This window comes from Schistocerca americana, chromosome 9 (assembly GCF_021461395.2).
Source record: "Schistocerca americana isolate TAMUIC-IGC-003095 chromosome 9, iqSchAmer2.1, whole genome shotgun sequence".
Classification (NCBI taxonomy): domain Eukaryota; kingdom Metazoa; phylum Arthropoda; class Insecta; order Orthoptera; family Acrididae; genus Schistocerca; species Schistocerca americana.
This window is the reverse complement of record NC_060127.1, coordinates 40,234,482-40,256,256: the sequence shown is the minus strand read 5'-3', so window position 1 is coordinate 40,256,256 and position 21,775 is coordinate 40,234,482. Positions and strand designations below refer to the sequence as shown.

General features: G+C 45.0%; 1 protein-coding gene across 2 annotated transcripts in view; it reads left to right on the top strand.

Moving 5' to 3' along the window:
- LOC124550963 (GATOR complex protein NPRL3) overlaps window positions 1–21,775 on the top strand; it is a 109,682-nt gene that overhangs the window by 81,556 nt on the left and 6,351 nt on the right. For both annotated transcript variants that reach the window (XM_047125779.1, XM_047125778.1), the window contains exon 6: window positions 11,527–11,759. In XM_047125779.1, coding sequence (XP_046981735.1) covers window positions 11,527–11,759 — 233 coding nt within the window. The remainder of the gene's footprint in view (window positions 1–11,526; window positions 11,760–21,775) is intronic.

The window sequence follows — 21,775 nt, the reverse complement described above, 5'->3', positions numbered from 1 at the left end:
TTGGGCTCAACATGTAGCAGCTTTTAATTCCTTTTTCGTCTTAGTGTTCTACGATTCCGACATGAGCGCTTATGACCTTAGTTCTTTTTGCTCCATAAAACAAAACAAAACAGATCAGAGCCCATCACTTATCTTTCACTGAATCTTCTTGTTCTTCTTCACCCCTTCACTTTTCTGGTATTCGGCCTAGTGGTCATAGAATTATTGAACTTCATCGCTGTTCCCTCAGGTCAGCTACAGGCATCACTTGTCGGGCGCAGTGTTCGTTGGCTATAGTTATACCTAGCTTGTTCTGAGACAGTGTCAGCTACAAGATTTAGGGTATCGAAATGCTCTTTTACTCAAAATAAGGACTGAACAACTTCACTATATGCTCCACTGGTAACAACTTGACTATATGCTCCACTAGTGTTTTGTCTATTTATCATTGTGAATAAACAAGGAGTGTCCTTACCACAATCCATCCTACTCTTCCAAAAGTGGTATTCCATTGCTCACTGAAGGTAAAAAATAGCCTTGCTCGTCTATTCACACACCTCCTCATGACACATTGCCACTTGTTCCACACCCCTGTGGAACACCCATTTGTGAGATCTGTTGGATGCACTCACCAAACACAACGTACTCTAGCCCCATCACAAGCTTATCCTATCCTGGCAGAGGCAGGGCCACCTATGAAAGCACTCAAGTCATATTCCAGTTGTGCTGTAACTTCTGCACATCTTTTCATGTGGGCAATACTACCAACCAGCTGTCCATCTGAATGGATGGCCACTGCCAAACTGTGTCTGAGAACAGAGTTGACTACCTGGTGACAGAACATGCTGCTGGGCACAGCATGCTTGCCTGCCGTATGACCGTAACTTAACACTTCCTGCACTGATGCCATCCATTCTGCAATATCCCTCTTTCTCTGTTACATGAGGGTAATCCTGAAAGAAAGGTCTCCCAAAACATTGGAAATGCAGAAAAATATTAGGTACATGCATTTTTGTTTTTTGTAGCATTTTGTATTTATTTTTTAAATTTTTAAAATTTTTTTTGTTGGTATTGCTGTTGCTATAGGTTTATTTATTGAGTGTATATTTATTTATTTATTTATTTTTTTTTTTTTTTTTTGTGGGTTGCCATTTGAGTTTATGTATTGTCATTTTGTCATTTGGGGAGAGTGAGTGGAGCTGTGGACGTAAGAAAACAGGAGTACCAAGTGCAGAAGTCGGAGAATTTCTGATGTATTCTTCAGTTTGAATTCAGTAGAGGGGTGACAGCAATGGAGGCAGCCAGAAACATTTGCACCCTGCATGGGCATAATGCCATTGGACAGAGAGTGGCAAGAAAATGGTTGTCTTGTTTTGAGGAGGATTATATTGACATTAGTGAGTCTCCATACTCTGGAAGACCTTTGGGGTGTGATGATTGTTTAAACACATTAATCCGAAATGAGCCATGTCATTGTACTAAAGAAACTGGTGAATGTGATGAACTGTGATCATTCTACTATCAAGCAACATTTGCTTTCAATAGGGAAGGTTCAAAAATCGGGTGTATGGATAAGGCATGTTCTAAGCAAAAATCACAAAAATCAGCAGATGGCCATATGTGCAGCTCTGCTTGCACGCCATGAGTTGGCTCATGACTAACACCAACCATTGCTATCCTATATCGTTACTGGTGACAAGAAATGGTTTCTGTATGCTAACAGAAGGAAAAGAAAAGAATGGTTGAGCCCAAACAAAGTAGCAATTCTCCCTAGAAAGACCTGTACACACCCACAAAAGATAATGTTCTACATCTGGTGGAACAGTGATGTTATGGTGTACTACGAATTGCTTCCCCAAGGTGTAGCCATCACTGTTGACATTTATCACCAACAGCTGAGGCGTTTTGCAGACGCAGTCCAAGAACAATGACCACGGGGACTGTGTGAAGTGATGCTATTCAGTGACAACACCCACCCACACTCTGCTAGACTGACAAAAAATGCTATACAAGAGTTGTTCCACACACATCTTATTCACCTGATCCCTCAGGTTGTGACCTTTGCCACTCTCTATCGAACAACCGTCAAGAAACTTTCTTTCCAGACTAAAATTGTGCTCCAAACATAGCTCGATGAATTCTTCACCTCCAAACCATGTGATTTCTACAGTCGCTAAATCAGAGAAGTACATCAGCCTTGATAGAATATTTTAAATAGTGAGGAAAATATATTATTGTTGACTTAAATCTCTGTTATGTTTATTAAACTTATGGAAAATCGCTACGAACTTAAGTGCCAACCCAGTAGTTCATGCAGCTGTTGGTCACGTAATTGTGATTGGTCACATAGTTGTGATTGCTGCTGCTTGTCACACTTCCAAACAGATGTGCATGTGCCTCACATGACACTTATTCTCGGCTTGGCAACCATTGAGAATGGCACTCCGGTCAGAGCTCATTGATATATATTTTTTTTTAAACACAAATGGCGCTGTACTGATTGAAATCCATTGCCTAACAGAAAAATTGCAGTATCTGAAGGTGTGTTGGGTACCACAGATTGCTATGGAAGACCATAAGTGGCGATTTGTTCCTTTCCACAAATTTCTTCGCTGCTTTACTCTATTTCAAGGGTGACAAAACCTGAGTGTTCCACTTTACATCTGAGATCAGGCAACAATAACATGAATGGTGGCACTCCTCTTTGCCTGAGCCTCAAAAACTCAAACACACAAAGTCTGTTGGTGAAGTCTCTCCAGTTGTGTTTTGGAACAGGAAGTGGGTATTGTTGATAGACTTCATACCTGCTGGGACCACAGTAGATCCAGGCAGGTACCGTCGAATTCCAAAAAAACTCAGATCAGCAATTCAGAAGTGGAGAAGAGGAATATTGAGCAAGGGAATAAGCATTCCCCAAAACATCGCTCCCTCCCACTTCCCACGTAGAACTGTTGCTCCCCTGTAAACATTTAAGTGGAACATTATGAGCCACCCACCCAATAGTGCAGAATTGGTACCCAGTGACTGCCACCTGTTCCATTAGTTGAAAGAACATTTGGCCAGAGGCCGGTTCAGTCCCTGCAACAAGGTAATGGGTGAGGTTCAATGCTCCTTTGAGGGCATGGAGGCAAGGTGATATTACATGGATGCACAAAAACTGTCACAGCATCTATAAAAAAACTGGCCAGATATGCGTAGGACTCGTGCTTTGAGGCTTCTGTAAAAACTTAATTATGTTTATAGACCGGTTATCCATACTGGGAATTGAGGAACTCGATGATTTTTGCTGGTTATCAGCATTGACATTGACAAGATACTAATCATGGGAATTCCAAGACATTCGAGGATGGTTTAATTTTAAGCTTGAAGTTTGATAACAAGCTTCAAAAGAACTATTTATTTCATGTGATATGATTACGAATGTACAGTGTTCAGATTTTTTCCCCTTTACTTTTGCTGTAAAACCTTGCTTCCTGCCAAATTTCCTCGTTCTTGGCCAATGGGAAGTATCTTATAGGTTTTATGTATCAAAATATGTAATGTAAATGGCAGTACCTTTTAATTGCATTGACTTAGAAGCTTCGATTTTGTACACCGCCAAGGGACCGCAGACCTTAATGTGTGACATAAATTTCAACTTGATACATGTACTCTTTCCTGAGAAGAAGGATATTTTTTTTTTTTTTTTTTTTTTTAATAGTCGGATGGGCGGGCAGACAGACAAACAAACAAACAAACAACAAACAGAAGAAGGATTTTCTTTCAATAGTCATACAGGCAGGCACGCAGACAACTAAGTGATTCTATAAGGGTTCCGTTTTTACTGATTGAGGTACGGAACCTTAAAATGTAGTGTCTGAAATGGCAGTTATGTAGATAAACAAACAAATTTTCAACCTTAAGATGATCCAAATATTATAGAATACATTTTTTATTTCAGAAAAAGTAAGAGAACACTTTACTTTTGGGATTACCCTCAAATTTCCTTCTGTTGGTGCTCTCCTCCACTGCCTTATGTACTACATGTAACAATAGAGTGAGATCATATTGTAGTGCTGTTTTTTGTAATAGCTTCAAACATTGTTTATGAACTGGTCAGCCATTTAGATGTCATATACACAGTGATTTCTATATAGCCTTTCCTTTGTTACCCCTTTGTGTCAAAATATTTAAATGAAATGGCAAAAATCTTGTTTGTTTGTCAATTTCTAAAGAATTTGGATTTTAGAATTTCTAGGGTTTTGTTTTCAGAGCTCTACATTTTGCAAAGTATTGCATGTACAAATATGATTGATGTATGAATAGAATCGTATAATCACTGGGTTTGCTTTGTGCCCAACAGTTGGTATTAAAAGTGTAGTGCCTTGACAAAATGGCAACAGAGCAAGAAAAGATTTTTTGTATGTTGGAATATGCAAGATGTTTATCAGTTACAACAGTGGAGTGTGTGTTCAGAAGGAATTACAAAGCTTGACCACCATATAAAGAGAGTATTGTATGTTGGCATTGATAGTTCAGGGGCACTGGTTGTCTCTTGTAAACAGAAAAGTACTGTAGACCAAATGTGCCACCAGATGCAATGTTGAAGAGGGCGAGGGAAAGTTTTGTACGCAGTCCACAAAAATCAATGGTCCACGCAAGCCGATAAACTTGGAACACCACAACAAACTGTGTACATGATTTTGTGATATTGGTTACATTTCAGACCGTACAGTCTCCAGCTTTTGCGATAGTTAAAACTGAAAGATTATGACCAGCATCTTCAGTTTTGCGCCACAATGCAGGAAGCACTTGAGTATGAACACTTCGCCTTCAAGCTGGTATTCAGCAACAAAGCAGCTTTCTTATCTGGAAATGTTAATTTCCACTGTGTGTGTGTGTGTGTGTGTGTGTGTGTGTTTTGGGTCCAGTACTTCCTTGTGAAATTGTGGCACACAAATGAGATTGATTGGAGGTTAATGCTTACTTGCAATGTCACAGACAAAGCTATATGGGCTCTTTTTCTTCTGTGAAAAGACTTTGATGGTACACTGTGTGATCTAAAGTATCCAGACACCTGGCTGAAAATGACTTAAAAAGCTCGTGCACCCTCCATCGGTAATGATGGAATTAAGTATGGTGTTAGCCCACCCGTAGCCTTGATGACAGCTTCCACTCTCGCAGGCATACATTCAATGAGGTGCTGGAAGATTTCTTGGGGAATGGCACCCCATTCTTCACAGAGTGCTGCACTGAGGAGAGGTATCGATGTAGGATGGTGAGACCTGGCACGAAGTCTGCATTCCAAAACATCCCAAAGGTGTTCTATAGGATTCAGATCAGGACGCTCTGCAGGCCAGTCCATTACAGGGATGTTATTGTCGTGTAACCATTCCACTACAGGCCGTGCATTATGAACAGGTGCTTGATCTTGTTGAGAGTTGCAATCACCATCCCTCAATTGCTCTTTAAGAGTGGGAAGCAAGAAGGTGCTTAAAACATCAATGTAGGCCTGTGCTGTGACAGTGCCACGCAAAACAACAAGGGGTGCAAGCGCCTTCTTTATGAAAAACACGACCACACCATAACACCACCGCCTCCGAATTTTACTGTTGCCACTACACATGCTGGCAGATGACACTCACCGGGCATACGCCATACCCACACCCTGCCATCGGACTGCCACATTGTGTACCGTGATATGTCACTCCACACAATGTTTTTCTATTATTCGGTCGTCCAATGTTTATGCTCCTTACGCCAAACGAGGCATCGTTTGGCATTTACCGGCTTATGAGCAACCGTGCGCCATGAAATCCAAATTTTCTCACCTCCTGCTTTACTGCCATAGTACTTGCAGTGGATCCTGATGCAGTTTGGAATTCCCATGTGATGGTCTGGATAGACGTCTGCCTATTACACATTACGACCCTCTTTCAACTGTTGGGAGTCTCTGTCAGTCAACAGACACAGACGAGGCTGGCCTATACGCTTTTGTGCTGTACGTGTCCCTTCATGTTTCCAATTCTCTATCACATTGGAAACAACGGACTTAGGGATGTTTAAGAGTGTGGAAATCTCGCATACACACGTATGACACAAGTGACACTCAATCACCTGAGCACATTGGAAGTCCGTGAGTTCCACAGAGTGCCCCATTCTGCTCTCTCACGATGTCTAATGTCTAGTGAGGTCACTGATATGGAGTACCTGGCAGTAGGTGGCAGCACAATGCACCTAACATGAAGAACATATGTTTTTGGATACTTTTGATCACGTAGTGTAGTTCTTACCTTTATATATTGTAGCTGTGGTTGTTTCCACAACCGACAGCCAGTTTCAAAAATTTCATCTCCTCATCAGACCATTGATGTTTGTTGCTACCTAAATGACAACTTCCACATCACCGGATTGGGCACAGTGGTTAAGACGGTGTGGCTGCGTTCGCTTGGCCTCTCAGGTTGCCTGACCTGTAGCCCTGTCACTTTTTTGTTTGGGGGTACATGAAGGATCACATTTATGTACCCCCACTTTGAAGAACACTGAAACACCTCAGAGAATGCATCAGTACAGCTATGGTGACCATTGACAGGACATTGCTACATTAGGTGTGGAACGAACTTGATTGCTTTTTGGATATCTATTCTGTGACCAGAGGGCCACTCGTAGAACATTTGCAGTGTTCCAAATACAAACTTGGGATGAGATTGCAGTTCTTCTCTTGCATCAGTCACACCTGTACATGTAATACTTTGTAAAACAGAGTTTTGAAAGTGAGTGAATCACTAATAGTCACCCTGTTATTTCTGTAATGAAAGAAGCATTTTATTGTAATTGTGTTATAAAATGGTCATAATTGTGTGACCTAGACTTGAATTAAAATTGTTTTGTGACTGTCAGATGTCATTGGTGGGCAGCAGAGTTGCCAGCTCCCACACAGCACACCACATGCTGATGAGATCAGTAGCGGTGTGTACGGTCTTTATCAGTATATCTCTGAAGCATACGATACTGTAATCAGAGGAAAATAAGAGACAGAAGACAAGTGTTCACCTGCACACATGTTGCAAAGTAACAAATTATCCAAATAAATCAATTGAATTTTCCATAACACACACAACCACTAGTGGATGCACAATGCTTATATCTGAATCACTTTCACTATTGCTTGTGTGATCACTAGAACAGCGGTCAGTATTTAATGAAATAATAAGTTGTTAATTGCAGTTTTCAGCCACACATTCATTCTCCCATGCTTTCATTATTACTTTCTTTGTGTCTGTTTATGATCCTTCAACATTTTAAATTTGTTAACATCAAAATCTTTTACAGATTTCACATTTCTGATAAAGTGTGTGATCTTTTTCATTAAATTCATAAACTATTTGTCTTATATGAAAATTCTTATTTCTCTTAATATTTGTTAAATGTCCTCGCATATTAACTGTACATTACATATAATCAGTCTTGCCCTGTTGTGAAATTTTAAGAAATGTGAACTTGTGCTCTGCATCTATGAATGCAAGTCAAGAGGTTCCTTAGAACCTAATCTTCTTTAATTTGTATTTGCAAACCAAGAGAGTTAAAAAGCTCTGGGTGGTAAATTCTCATTCAGTCAGTTAGAGGAGCTGGTGTTGAGATTAAGTGAAGTGGAGAAGTCACACCAGGCAGCAGGTGGCAAGTGTCTTGAAGTTCTGGCCTGCAATAAAAACTTCTAATTTATTTTCGTTTTAATGGATTTATCTTTTTTTTTTTTAAAAAAAAAAAAAAAAAAAAAAGGTACTGTAAAACCATAATTTTACAGCAAGAAGTCCCACGAGCTCTTAACTAAGCACCTAACATAACTGATAACTGCGGCTTAGCAAAAATAGTCCAGTAAACATGTTGGTGAACAAGCCATCTTGCTTGATAATTGCAGATGTATTGCAAGAAAACTTTTTTTGTTGTACAGTGGTCTGTATGTAATCATGTTAAGGGTCAACCAGGTCAGCAAAGTTCTCCAAAGAGTTGCTGTAAGCCTAAAGAAAGCTGTAGATCTGCTTGAAATTGTTGGCAACTTTTTTTTTAAGAAGATGCAGTCAGCAGAAGGCTTTAATAATGTGATGAAAGTAAATCCAAAGATTTTTTTTAACATTAAAGTGTTTTACTAGGCACAGCCCTGTCGGAGGTGGTATGTCGTAGCCTTTCTCTGGCCTTTGCACTGACTTGCACAGTTGATGATGGGGGGGATCTTCTGCTTAACATGGGTTGCAAACCACAGAGCAGCTCAACATTTTTCACATCAAAAAATGTCAAGAGGTGAAAGAAGTGATAAGTGACAGATAAATTTACTAGGAATGACTGGAGATCAAACCTGAGACATTCAGATTTGCAGCCTGGCACTTTACCACTGAATCACCAAATATCCCATTTTTACCTGAGTATGAGATGACCCAGTATACGACACCTCAGCCCCCCCCCCCCCCCCCCCCCACACTATTTTTAATTTGGAGGCTCCCTGAAAAAAAATTATTTTTAACATGTACCTAATAATGCAAATTACAAACTCATATGAATGTATGGAGTCTGTCCAGAAAGTTAAAGTTATACCTGCTCTAAATTTATGCCCTTTATTAATTATCTATGTTTTTATAATACAAGGAGAAATTAAATAAACAAAAAGAAATTGTTTATATTACTTGCAGCCTTCACTACATTTTTGTTTACTTAGTCTGTCATCTGTGGTATCAGTACTTTTAATCATCAATGTCATCATCAGTAAAAATTATATCTTCATTGTCACAATTATTTGAGTGTTTCCGCCAAATATGTTGTTGCTATTTCTGAGGTTGTAGTTACTGTGGAACCTGGGAACACAGCTTATCAATGATTGCACTTCTTGTGATTCCTGCAGTGCAAACACTTCTTTACCAGCAATCCCTTTAACCAAAGCCAACCTAATTCCAACATTGAACCCTGCCTCTCCCAATTCAAACCACCAACCAACTGTAATCCTTCCCACCTACTTTCTTACTTCCAGCCATACGTTGTGGCTGAGCGGTTCTAGGCGCTTCAGTCTGGAACCACGCTGCTGCTGCTACGGTCACAGGTTCTAATCCTGTCTCGGGCATGGATATGTGTGATGCCCTTAGGTTAGTTAGGTTAAAGTAGTTCTAAGTCTAGGGGACTGATGACCTCAGATGTTAAGTCCCATTGTGCTCAGAGCCATTTGAAACAATCTTACTTGCAACCTGGCCTCACCATCCTTCCTCAGGTCCCTTCCTAAGAACACCAACCTTTCAGGAGAAGAAAGGATAGCCAAACACACTCTCAAAACAGATCCAGACCTAAACATCTTTGCAGACAAAGGCTCCAATACTGCCATGATCAGTTGCAGTGACTACCTGGTGGAAGACCTCTGCCAACTGCCTGTCTCATCCACCTATAAAGTCTGCCAGAGTGATCCCATCCCTGAATCCAACATATTCTCCAATCCCTGCTTAAAGTCTTACGCCCTTCTTAGAACCTCTCCCATGACTCCATTTCCTTCCTCACCCCTGTGACACCCTGCGCACCAACCTTCTGCATGCTTCCCAAAATTCGCAAACCCAACAATCATTGATGCCCCATTGTGGCTGGTTATTGTGCCCTCACTGAAAGGATTACAGCCCTCATTGTCCAACACCTCCAGCCAGTTGCCTGTAGTTTTGGCTCTCAAGTAAAAGATACCAACCACTTCCTTCACCAACTCTCTACCATCCCCACCCTCTTACTTCCTGAATTCATACTCGTCACTGTCAATGCCACCTCCCTATACACCAACATCCCTCATGCTCATGGCCTTGCTTTCCCAGTGTCCTTCAGACTCCAAACCCGCTACCTCATTCCCCATCTACCCAACTAGATTTGTACTAAGACATAATCACTTCTCCTATGAAGGGAAGGTATACAAATAAACCCACGGCACAGCTGTGGGTGCCCATGACACTCTCGTATGCCAACCTGTTTATGGGCCATCTAGAGGATGCCTTCATAGCCTCCCAAAAACCCAAACCCCTGCTCTGGGTCAGGTTCATTGATGATATCTTCATGATTTGGTTCCTTCACAACCTCAACACCTTCTGTTCTGCCCACTTCACATAGTCCTCCTCAGCCCAATGTGCCACCTTCCTAAATATTGACCTTGTCCTCTCTGATGGCTCTGCCCACAGCTAAGGACACATTAAGCCCACCAGCCATCAATAGTACCTGCATTTTGACAGCTGGCATCTCTGCACCACCAAAAAAGTCTCTTCCAGACAGCCTTGCCACCCAGGGATGCCATATCGTCAGTGACAAGAACTCCCTTTCCCAGTATGCTGAAGGTGTCACCAAGGCCTTCACAGAACCCCCAGAGCTAGTTTGCAGACAGATTTCCTGTACCATTTCCCCACACACCCCCAATCCTTCTACCACCCCCAAGAACTAGCTACAAAAGTCTCCCCTTTGTTACCCAGTACCACCTCTGACTAGAACAACTGAAATACATCCTTCATCTGGGTTTTATTATCTATCATGATGTCCTGAAATAGGGACCCTACCCAAGATCCTTCCCACCCCTCCTAAAGTGGTGTTCTATTGCCCATCGCAACCTCCATAACATCCTAGTCCATCCCAATCGCAGTCCCAATCCCAACCCCTCGTCACATCCCTGTGGAAGACCCAGGTGCAAGACCCGCCCAGTCCACTCACCCAGCAGTCCTGTTACAGGCCTATCCTGCCCTGTCAAAGGCCGGGTCCTCTGTGACAGTAGGCATGTTGTATATCATCTCTGCTGCAACCATTGCACGACCTTTTATGTTGGTATGACTACCAACTGTGACGAATGGCCAACGCCAAACTGTTGCCAGGAGCAAAGTAGACAACCACGTGGCACAATGTGCAGCTGAACATAACATGCTTGATTTCAATGGCTGCTTCACAACCCAGCCCATCTGGACCTGTACCTCCACCACTAGCTTTTCTGAGCTGCGCAGATGAGGGTATCCTTAAAAAACTTTCTCCGATCCCAAAATCATCCCGTCCTCAAACCTATGGTAGCCTGCTGTCCCCACACACTCCACACAACAGTTTCCTCCTCTCGTCCTAGCTTTTCTTCCCTTTTCTATCCCCACCCATACCCTACTATCCCTCCCCCTTGCTTGGCCCACCCTGAATTGCTAGCAGGGTGACAGTGCACTGCGGTCAGAGCTGCTCGTGGTAGCGGTCATGTGTGCTTGCTTGTGCGAATGTGTGTTTCCTTTGCTGAAAAAAGCTTTGGCTGAATGCTGTAATGTGTAACAGTCATTTTGTTGTGCCTGTCTGCAATTCAGTAGGTTGTCTTTATAGTGAGAGCAGTCTGTCCTTATCCTGATATTGTAGAAATGTATTTCTGTTACAGAGGGATGTCTGGTAGTATGTCCAACCTAGCCTCACCATCCTTCACTGTCATTTCCATGATCATTAGATTCAGATTTTGTTTTAAATATCTTACCAAGGAGATGCAACCAACCTTAGGTGAAGGAGGGAGTGAGGGACAGTGTTTTCAAACCGACCGGCCCCCTGTTTAAGGCGGGAAGCAGTAGTGGAGGCGGAGGAGGGAGCTTCCGCGGGACTCCGGACGAGAGCGACCTGAGTTCAACTGTGAGTGACGAGGGCATCGGCAGCCTGGTCCCCGACCTCCTGGCCCCCGTGGTGGACCAGCCGCCGTTCGCAGAGCTGACAGACGACGAGAGAGCCGCCGTGCTGCGTTGTCCGGCAGCTGCCAACCCCGAGGACTTGCGCCTGCTGGCACGGCTCTGTAGGCAAGTTGGCAGCTCTGCTTCTGGACTGACACACAAACGTGACACTTCCCATTTGCTGTATGTACATAATAAGTGAATATGGACGTTCCTAAGAGTTACATAGGATTTCCTTATCCTGCTTTGGTAACCTGGTGTATTTTGCTTTGTGCTTTAATGATTCGTAGTACTTTTGGAAATACGTCTTCAAATTTGAATTTAAATATTGATTTGAACTTTGAAAACTTTTCATATGTGCTAGTCTCTGTGTACACTTCTTCCCAAGTTTCATTGTTCGCCATGGCAAATTCAACTCTCTTCTGCTTAGAGAAAATCCATTTTGTTTTAGTTTTATTTTCTACAGAAATGTTTAATTTTAAGATCTTAGCGGAATGCTCTGAAAGGTCATAGTTACCTGCAACAATATGACAACTTTCTTTCTTTATGGCAGTTAGTATATGGTCAATGATTCAAACTGAATGCTATGTTGCCCTTGTAGCAGTGTTAATCGATAGTGATATCCTATAGCTGTGCGTAATTTTCATGAATGTTTTGCGGAGTCTGTTGGAGCTCATCTTGTTGATCTTTAAATCTCCATAAGTGAAAATTTTCGACAGTAGAAGAGGTTTTCGACAGCATACAGACTCAGTCATCCGGATAGCAGAGCGACTATCAAACTACTCACGGAACGTTTTGTCTGGCCGAGTATAAGGAAGCATTGCCACGGTTCGGTAACAACATGCATGCTGTGCCAAAGGAACAAGATTGGACGGCATGTACATAAAGCAGTTGGAGATTTTCCCTCGGTAACAAAGAGGTTCTCCCACATTCATTTGGACATTGTGGGCCCTCTACCGCCTTTGGAAGGCTACAAGTATTTGTCGACATCGGTGGACCGGTATACAAGATGGGCAGAAGCTTCTCCACTATCAGACATTTCAGCAGAGACGGTAGCTTGAATATTTTGGCTTCTTGGATCTCCCATTTTGGATGTCCACTATATGTGACAACCGATCAAGTACGACAATTTGAATCCACTTTGTTCCAACAATTAGCCAAGTGAAGAGGTGTTGCCAGCAGAGAGCAACATGTCAAGCCAGAAGCAGGAAACCACACCAGAAGACCCACCGTTCTTAGGGAAGTGCTCTAGGGCGGGCAGAATTATAAAGTACAAGTATCCTTATGTGCCCGGAGCTCCACTCTAAAAAAGGTGGGGAGGGGGGGGGGGGGGGCTCTGTAGGAACCGCTTGGTGACACAACGAAATCACACAGTGGACTTTGGTGTTTATTCTGTGAAGAATGTTATTTACGATGTGTTTATTCTTTGGTTTTGTTCTAGTGCTATGCCATATCTTTTTATATATCTCGGCTGTGTTATTGTTCCTGTGTTCGACGACATGCAAAAATAGTTATATTCTTGAACGCATTACTCTCCCGTGAAAGTAATTATTAATTAGCTTTAGTGGCTTTAACGTAGTTAGGTAGCCTATGGAACATTACAGGCTTGCTTATCTCTATAGCTAGTATCTCAATGCTTTTCTTCACTTAACGAAATAATATTATTTGTAAATTGGGACATTAACTCCTCCTATACATGTGTACTTGATCCATCACCTCTCATAATGGTTCTACCATAATGCAAACATTATATGAGGGGCATTGCAGAAGTTATGACAATTATTTTTTGCCTCAAAAATGGTAACGAATTAAAAAATTCTGAAATATACGAATAAAAGGTTAGTTCATATGTAAACATTACTTGTAGGGAAGCTGATGAACACACACTGCCATAAAGATATAGGAAAAGGAAAAATATGAAACAAATTTTGTAATTTCAAATGTGTTTTACTCTCAATTGCAACAGTATACAATAGTACAGGGCAGGATCACAGGCTTGTGACATCTTAGAGTCCCTCAAAATGGTCTCCCAACGAATCCGTCACACACTGTCAACACCGTGGAAGATGAGCGAATTGTCGCATCTCGTGCATCACTGCTGTGGTAACATCTTCATGTGTTCCAAAGTGTATTCCACACAAGGGCTTTTTCTCCTCGAAAGGACGGCCATTGTCATGTTACTGTGGCTTCTTGGGGAGACTCCTGACGCCATGGAATGAGTGTACTTTGTAATCTACTGTTGTGTACTTTTGCAACTGACACATTTGCACCGACAAACTTTTTTTCATCATTTTTCTCGTGCTGTATCTTTATGGCAGTGTGTGTTCATCAATCTCCCTAAGTGTAATGATTACGTAAGAACTAACCTTCCATTTGCATATTCCAGAATTTTTTAATATGTTGCCACTTTCGTGACAAAAAATAGTTGCCATGACTTCTGCTGGGACCCTCGTAATGTCTTCAGATACATCTAAATAAAGAAGAGTGGTACATGATATTATGAAAGGGAAAGTTGCTACTCACCGTATAGCGGAGATGCTGAGTCGCAGATAGGAACAACAAAAAAATTGTCACTGTGTGTGTGTGTGTGTGTTTTGACGGAGGTCTTGCTGGCCAAAAGCTTATTTGTGACAGTCCTTTTGTTGTGCCTATCTGTGACTCAGCATCTCCGTTATATCGTGAGTAGCAACTTTTCTTTTCCTTTCATAATATTGTTACATTTCATCCTGGATTTTCCATTGTTTGATTGATATCTCCCCCCCCCCCCCCCACCCTTCCATGAACCATGGACTGATTAATATCCCCCCTCCCATGGACCATGGACCTTGCCGTTGGTGGGGAGGCTTGCGTGCCTCAGCGATAGATAGCCTTACCGTAGGTGCATCCACAACGGAGGGGTATCTGTTGAGAGGTCAGACAAACGTTTGGTTCCTGAAGAGGGGCAGCAGCCTTTTCAGTAGTTGCAGGGGCAACAGTCTGGATGATTGACTGATCTGGCCTTTGTAACACTAACCAAAACGGCCTTGCTGTGCTGGTAGTGTGAACGGTTGAAAGCAAGGGGAAACTACAGCCGTACTTTTTCCCGAGGCCATGCAGCTTTACTGTATGAGCATGGAGAGCTGCATCAAACCAGTCTCAGGACTGAAGACCACAACAACAACAACACGATTGATAGTAGTACATGAGGTATATAGGAATTACTACTTAACATTTTTATTTATTTATTTATTTATTTATTTATTTATTTATTTTTTTTTTTGAAATGGCAAGAATCTAGGGGGAGAAAATTATAATGTGATACAAGATGTCTAACTGACAAAAGCTACTTTAAATATAGTAGTCAGCTTACTTATTTTCACATATTTTACATGAAATAGTGATGAAAGTCATAATTTAAAACAGGTGGAATGAAGAAGATGACCATAAAAGCAGGTCAGCTCTGAAAGGACAATAAAGTTGTAAAACAAGGAAAAATGTCTTAAAGATGTACAGAGATATTAATAGTAGCTGCACTCAAAAGACGTTAGTAGTCATAAGTGCCAGAAAAGTGAGATAGACGAAAATTAGAATGGATCAAAGAATGGTAAAGAGATCCAAAACAAATAAAACAAGACTTAATGGAATGGATCTGATGCATGTTGCTCAGAACTGTCACTGGCAGTTGCCACCATACTTCAAATAATTGTAAGAGATTCAGATTTTGCAAAATAGGAATTGTCATTTGCAATGTATACTAAATAGCGAAACTAAGTGAAGAGATCCTTGTCATACTTCAATAGTAATTTGTTTATTGGTTGTCATCAGTCTTCTTACTGGTTAGACGTGACCCACCATGAATTCCTCTCCTGAGCCAACCTCTTCATCCTCGCTGGATGTATTCCAATGTCTGTCTTCCTCTACAGTTTTTGCCCTCTACATATCCCTCTATTACCATGGAAGTCATTCCCTCGTGTTGTAACAGATGTCCTATCATCCTGTCCCTTCTCCTTAACAGTGTTTTCCTCATATTCCTTTCCTCTCCGATTCTGGATAGAACCTTCTCATTCCTTACCTTATCAGTCCACATAATTTTCAACATTCACCTGCAGCACCACATCTCAAAGCTTCGATTCTCTTCTGTTCCGGTTTTTCTACAGTCCATGTTTCACTACCATACAATGCTGTACTCCACACGTACACTCTCACCCCCCTGCGGGTCCGGGGATTAGAATAGGCCCGAGGTATTCCTGCCTGTCGTAAGAGGCGACTAAAAGGAGTCCATCCCCCTCACGGGGGTAGTTAGCGCCTGCGTCCGGAGACGGACGGTTCCACGACCTATAATTGTGGTCTTTTTGGTTTTTCACTTCTCGTTTCTTCCTTCCTTTTGTTGGTTCCTTTCCTTGCTCTTCTCCACCTCACTGTCTTCCTTACTCTTTCCCTCGACTTCTCCTTGCCTTCTCATTGCCTTTTTCTCCTTGCCTTCTCATTGCCTTTTTCTCCTTGCCTTCTCATTGCCTTCTTCTCCTTGCCTTCTCATTGCCTTCTTCTCCTTGCCTTCTCTGGTCTCCGCCTCGGCGTTTGAGACAGTCTGTCCTCTTTCTCCCTCTCTCTCTTCTTTTTCCTCTTCTTCCTTCCTCCCTGTGCGTGCCTGAAGGCCGACCCACGCGTTCGCACGCGTAGCCGGTGACGGGGTAACGCGTAAGTCCCCGCCCTGGGTAGACATGTAAGGCACGCGCGTACCCCCTGGTAAAGGCCAGGCCCGGGGAGGGGTGATTGCCTGAGCTAATACCTTCTGACCATGCCGATTGGTCCCTCCGTCTGTTTCTCGGGAGGTGTGACCTGAGGTGTAAACATTCACCTAAGGCGGGAGTGCCCTCTGAGAGGGTCCCCACAAGGAAGGAGCGCGCCATCGGAGACGCTGGCAATCATGGGGGATTCCTCCGCAATGGATTCTAATCCATCTCTTTCGACTTCGACCCAAAAACGGAAACGTGACCAGCCAACAGTGACAAAAGTACTACCGCCTGCCCCACAGTTCCTCGTAGTTTCTCGATCTGAGGACGGAAAGGATTTTTCCTCTGTCAACCCTTTCGTTATTCAGAAGGGCGTAGATGCCATAGCCGGATCTGTCAAATCTTGTACCAGGTTGCGTAACGGCACCTTATTACTAGAAACTGAGAGTGCCTTTCAGGCACAAAAACTGCTTCGGGCCACCCTCCTGTACACGTTCCCTGTCCGGGTGGAAGCCCACCGAACTTTGAATTCGTCTCGTGGTGTAGTCTATACTAGCTCCCTCGACGGATTGACTGACGAGGAGCTTCAATCATTCCTCGCTGAGCAGGGCGTGACGGCTGTCCATAGGGTCATGAAAAAGGTCAACAATAACCTTGTACCGACCCGGACAATTTTCTTGACCTTCGATAGTGTTAAGCTGCCATCGCGCATCAAGGCGGGCTACGAGGTTATTTCTGTTCGCCCTTATGTCCCGACACCCACGCGCTGCTACCAGTGTCAGCGTTTCAATCACACTCGACAGTCTTGTTCCAATGCGGCTAAATGTGTCACTTGTGGCAGGGATGCCCATGAGGGTGACTGTCCACCTCCGTCTCCTCGTTGTGTGAACTGTCAGGGTGACCATGCCGCATCCTCCCGCGACTGTCCTGTCTATAAGGAAGAACGCTGTATCCAGGAAATTTGGGTCAAAGAGAAAGTGTCCACCTCGGCTGCTCGCAAGCTATTGGCTAGTAGGAAGCCCACGCTGCTCCCAGCGGGGAAATACAGTACTGTCCTCGCCTCTCCTCGGACTACCCGGGAGGTAGCAACCCAGACATGCGATCTGACCTTCAGCACCACGGTCGTCCGTTCGGCCAGTGCTAAGATCGCGCGGTCGACGTCTCCTCTTCCTCCCATCACCCCACAGACACGAGCACCTTCCTCAGCTTCTGCTAAGACGAAGACATCGACGTCAGATGCACGGGCCTTCAAGAAGGAACCATCCCGTGCAGACTTCCTCCGTACCTCGACCTCCCAGCCTTCGACCGGTACTTCCACTACACGTCCTTCCAAAAAGGCGCATAGGAAGCACAGTTCTCCTTCTCCGCCACGGCGCTTTTCTTCTCCTGCGCCACCCAGCGGTTGCCGCCCCAGGCCGTCATCCGTTTCGCCTGGCCGCACCGCTGGTCGCCGTACATCTGGCCGTTCACTGGCGGAGGAAGCTCCCCCTCCCGGCCATCCTCCCGAGATGGCCGATGACCCTATAGACCCAATGGACGATGACTGTCCGCCTACTGATAGCGGCGGCAGTGCTCGCTCGAAGCCAGGCCCTAAGCGGCCGTCGAGGTGACCACTTCTCTCATCTTCCTTTTCTTACGATGGCACTTATTCACTGGAATATTCGCAGCATTCGCTCCAACCGAGAGGACTTGAAGTTGCTGCTCCGCTTGCACCGTCCACTTGTCGTAGCCCTCCAGGAAACGAAGCTACGCCCATGCGATCAAATTGCCTTGGCACACTACACCTCTGTGCGTTTTGACCTACCCCCTGTGGTAGGTATCCCAGCTCATGGAGGGGTTATGTTGCTGGTCCGGGATGATATTTACTACGATCCCATCACGTTGCACACCGGCCTGCAGGCAGTTGCCATCCGCATTACTCTCCCCACTTTTACGTTTTCCTTTTGTACCGTTTACACTCCATCGTCATCTGCCGTTACCAGGGCAGACGTGATGCAACTTATTGCTCAGCTACCTGCACCATTTTTGTTAACTGGAGACTTCAATGCCCACCATCCCCTTTGGGGCTCTCCAGCATCCTGCCCGAGGGGCTCCTTGTTAGCAGACCTTTTCAACCAGCTCGATCTTGTCTGCCTCAATAGTGGCGCCCCTACTTTTCTTTCGGACACATCTCACACCTATTCCCATTTAGACCTCTCTATATGTACTCCCCAACTTGCACGCCGGTTTGAGTGGTATGCACTTTCTGATACATATTCGAGCGACCACTTCCCGTGTGTTATCCATCTCCTGCAGCATACCCCCTCTCCGTGCTTCTCTAATTGGACCATCTCCAAGGCAGACTGGGGGCTCTTCTCTTCCAGGGCGACCTTTCAGGGTCAAACCTTTACAAGCTGTGATCGTCAGGTCGCACACCTCACGGAAGTCATTCTCGTTGCTGCTGAATATTCCATCCCTCACCCTCCTTCTCCACGTCGCGTACCGGTCCCCTGGTGGACCGCAGCATGTAGAGACGCTTTACGTGCTCGTCGACGTGCTTTACGCACATTTAAACGCCACCCTACAGTGGCGAATTGTATCAATTATAAACGATTACGTGCTCAGTGTCGTCGTATTATCAAAGAAAGCAAGAAAGCCAGCTGGGCTGCTTTCACAAGCACCTTCAACAGTTTTACTCCTTCTTCTGTTGTCTGGGGTAGCCTGCGCTGGCTATCTGGCACTAAGGTCCGCTCACCAGTTTCTGGCTTGAAGGTCGCGAATGACGTCCTTGTGGCCCCTGAGGCTGTCTCCAATGCCTTCGGCCGCTTTTTCGCAGAGGTTTCGAGCTCCGCTCATTACCACCCTGCCTTCCTCCCCCGCAAACAGGCAGAGGAGGCTAGGCCACCTAACTTCCGCTCCTCGAATTGTGAAAGTTATAATGCCCCATTCACCATGCGGGAACTCGAAAACGCACTTGGCCGATCACGGTCCTCTGCTCCAGGGCCAGATTCTATTCATATTCAGATGCTGAAGAACCTTTCTCCTGCGGGTAAAGGTTTTCTTCTTCGTACATACAATCGCATCTGGATTGAGGGACATGTTCCCGCATGCTGGCGCGAGTCTATTGTTGTCCCGATTCCTAAGCCGGGGAAGGACAAGCACTTGCCTTCCAGTTATCGACCTATCTCGCTTACCAGCTGTGTCTGTAAAGTGATGGAGCGAATGGTTAACTCTCGATTGGTTTGGCTGCTCGAGTCTCGACGCCTACTTACCAATGTACAATGTGGATTTCGTAGGCGCCGCTCTGCTGTTGACCATCTGGTTACCTTGTCGACCTTCATTATGAATAACTTCTTGCGGAAGCGCCCGACCGCGGCTGTGTTCTTTGATTTGGAGAAGGCTTACGACACCTGTTGGAAGGCGGGCATTCTCCGCACCATGCATACATGGGGCCTTCGCGGTCGCCTCCCTCTTTTTATTCGTTCCTTTTTAATGGATCGACAGTTCAGGGTACGTGTGGGTTCTGTCCTGTCCGACACCTTTCGCCAGGAGAATGGGGTGCCACAGGGCTCAGTTTTGAGCGTCGCTCTCTTCGCCACCGCGATCAATCCAATAATGGATTGCCTCCCAGCTGATGTATCAGGCTCCCTTTTCGTGGACGATTTTACCATCTATTGCAGCGCGCAGTGTACACGTGTCCTGGAGCGCTGTCTTCAGCGTTCTCTTGACCGTCTTTACTCCTGGAGTGTCGCCAATGGCTTCCGTTTTTCTGCCGAGAAGACGGTCTGTATTAACTTCTGGCGCTACAAAGAGTTTCTCCCACCGTCCTTACGGCTCGGTCCCGTTGCTCTCCCAATCGTGGAGACAACCAAATTTTTAGGCCTTACGTTTGACAGGAAACTTAGCTGGTCTCCACATGTGTCATATTTGGCCGCCCGTTGTACCCGTTCTTTAAATGTCCTCCGTGTTCTCAGTGGTCTGTCGTGGGGAGCGGATCGAACCGTCCTACTTCGTCTATATCGGTCGATCGTCCGCTTCAAGCTGGATTATGGGAGCTTCGTATACTCCTCTGCACGGCCATCCATCTTACGCCGCCTCAACTCCATACAACATCGGGGTTTACGACGTGCGATCGGAGCATTTTATACCAGTCCCGTAGAGAGTCTTCATGCTGACGCTGGCGAATTGCCACTCACCTACCGGCGCGATATACTGCTTTGTCGGTATGCCTGTCGGCTACTGTCAATGCCCGACCATCCGTCTTATCGTTCCTTTTTTGACGACTCTCTTGACCGTCAATACGGGTTGTATGTCTCTGCCCTGCTACCCCCTGGAGTTCGCTTTCGTCGCCTCCTTCAACACCTTAATTTTTCACTCCCTGCAACCTTTCGAGTGGGCGAGAGCCGCACGCCACCTTGGCTCCAGGCTCAGGTCCGCGTTCACCTTGACCTCAGCTCGCTCCCAAAAGAGGTCACCCCCGGTTCGGTCTACCACTCCCGTTTTTTGGAACTTCGTTCGAAGTTCATCGACATGACTTTCATTTATACAGATGGCTCTAAGACCAATGACGGGGTCGGGTGTTCCTTTATTGTCGAGGCACAAAGTTTCAAATACCGGCTCCATGGCCATTGTTCGGTCTTCACAGCTGAGCTCTTTGCCCTCTACCAGGCTGTTCTTTACATCTGCCGCCACTGACATTCTGCTTATGTCATCTGCTCAGATTCCCTGAGCGCCATCCAGAGCCTCAGTGATCCGTACCCGGTTCACCCCTTCGTACACCGGATCCAACGCTCTCTTCAGCAGCTGGTGGACGTCGGTTCTCCAGTTAGCTTTATGTGGGTTCCTGGCCATGTCGGTATCCCTGGGAACGAAGCTGCAGATGCCGCGGCCAAGGCTGCGGTCCTCCAGCCTCGGACAGCTTCTTGTTGCGTCCCTTCGTCCGATTTTAGCAGGGTGATTTGTCGGCGCATCTTATCTCTGTGGCATGCCGATTGGGCTGCACTTACCGACAACAAGGTTCGGGCCTTAAAACCTCTTCCCGTGGCTTGGACGTCCTCCTCACGCCCTTCTCGGCGGGAGGAGGTCGTTTTAGCCCGGTTAAGAATTGGACACTGCCGGTTCAGCCATCGCCATCTGCTGACGGCTGCGCCGGCGCCGTTCTGCCCATGTGGGCACTTGCTGACGGTTAGACACATTTTAATGTCCTGTCCAGATCTTAACACACTGCGCCTCGATCTTAACCTGCCAAATACTTTCGATGCCATTTTAGCGGATGACCCACGAGCAGCTGCTCGTGTTCTTCGTTTTATCAATCTGACAAACCTCGCTAAGGACATTTGATGATGCTGTTTTTTAATCCTATGCCTGTCAGTCTGTCTTTTATCGTGTTTTCCCTTTTAGTTGTTGTGGTCAACTTGTGCCTCGCGGTGCATTCTTAGAGTAGTCAGGGCG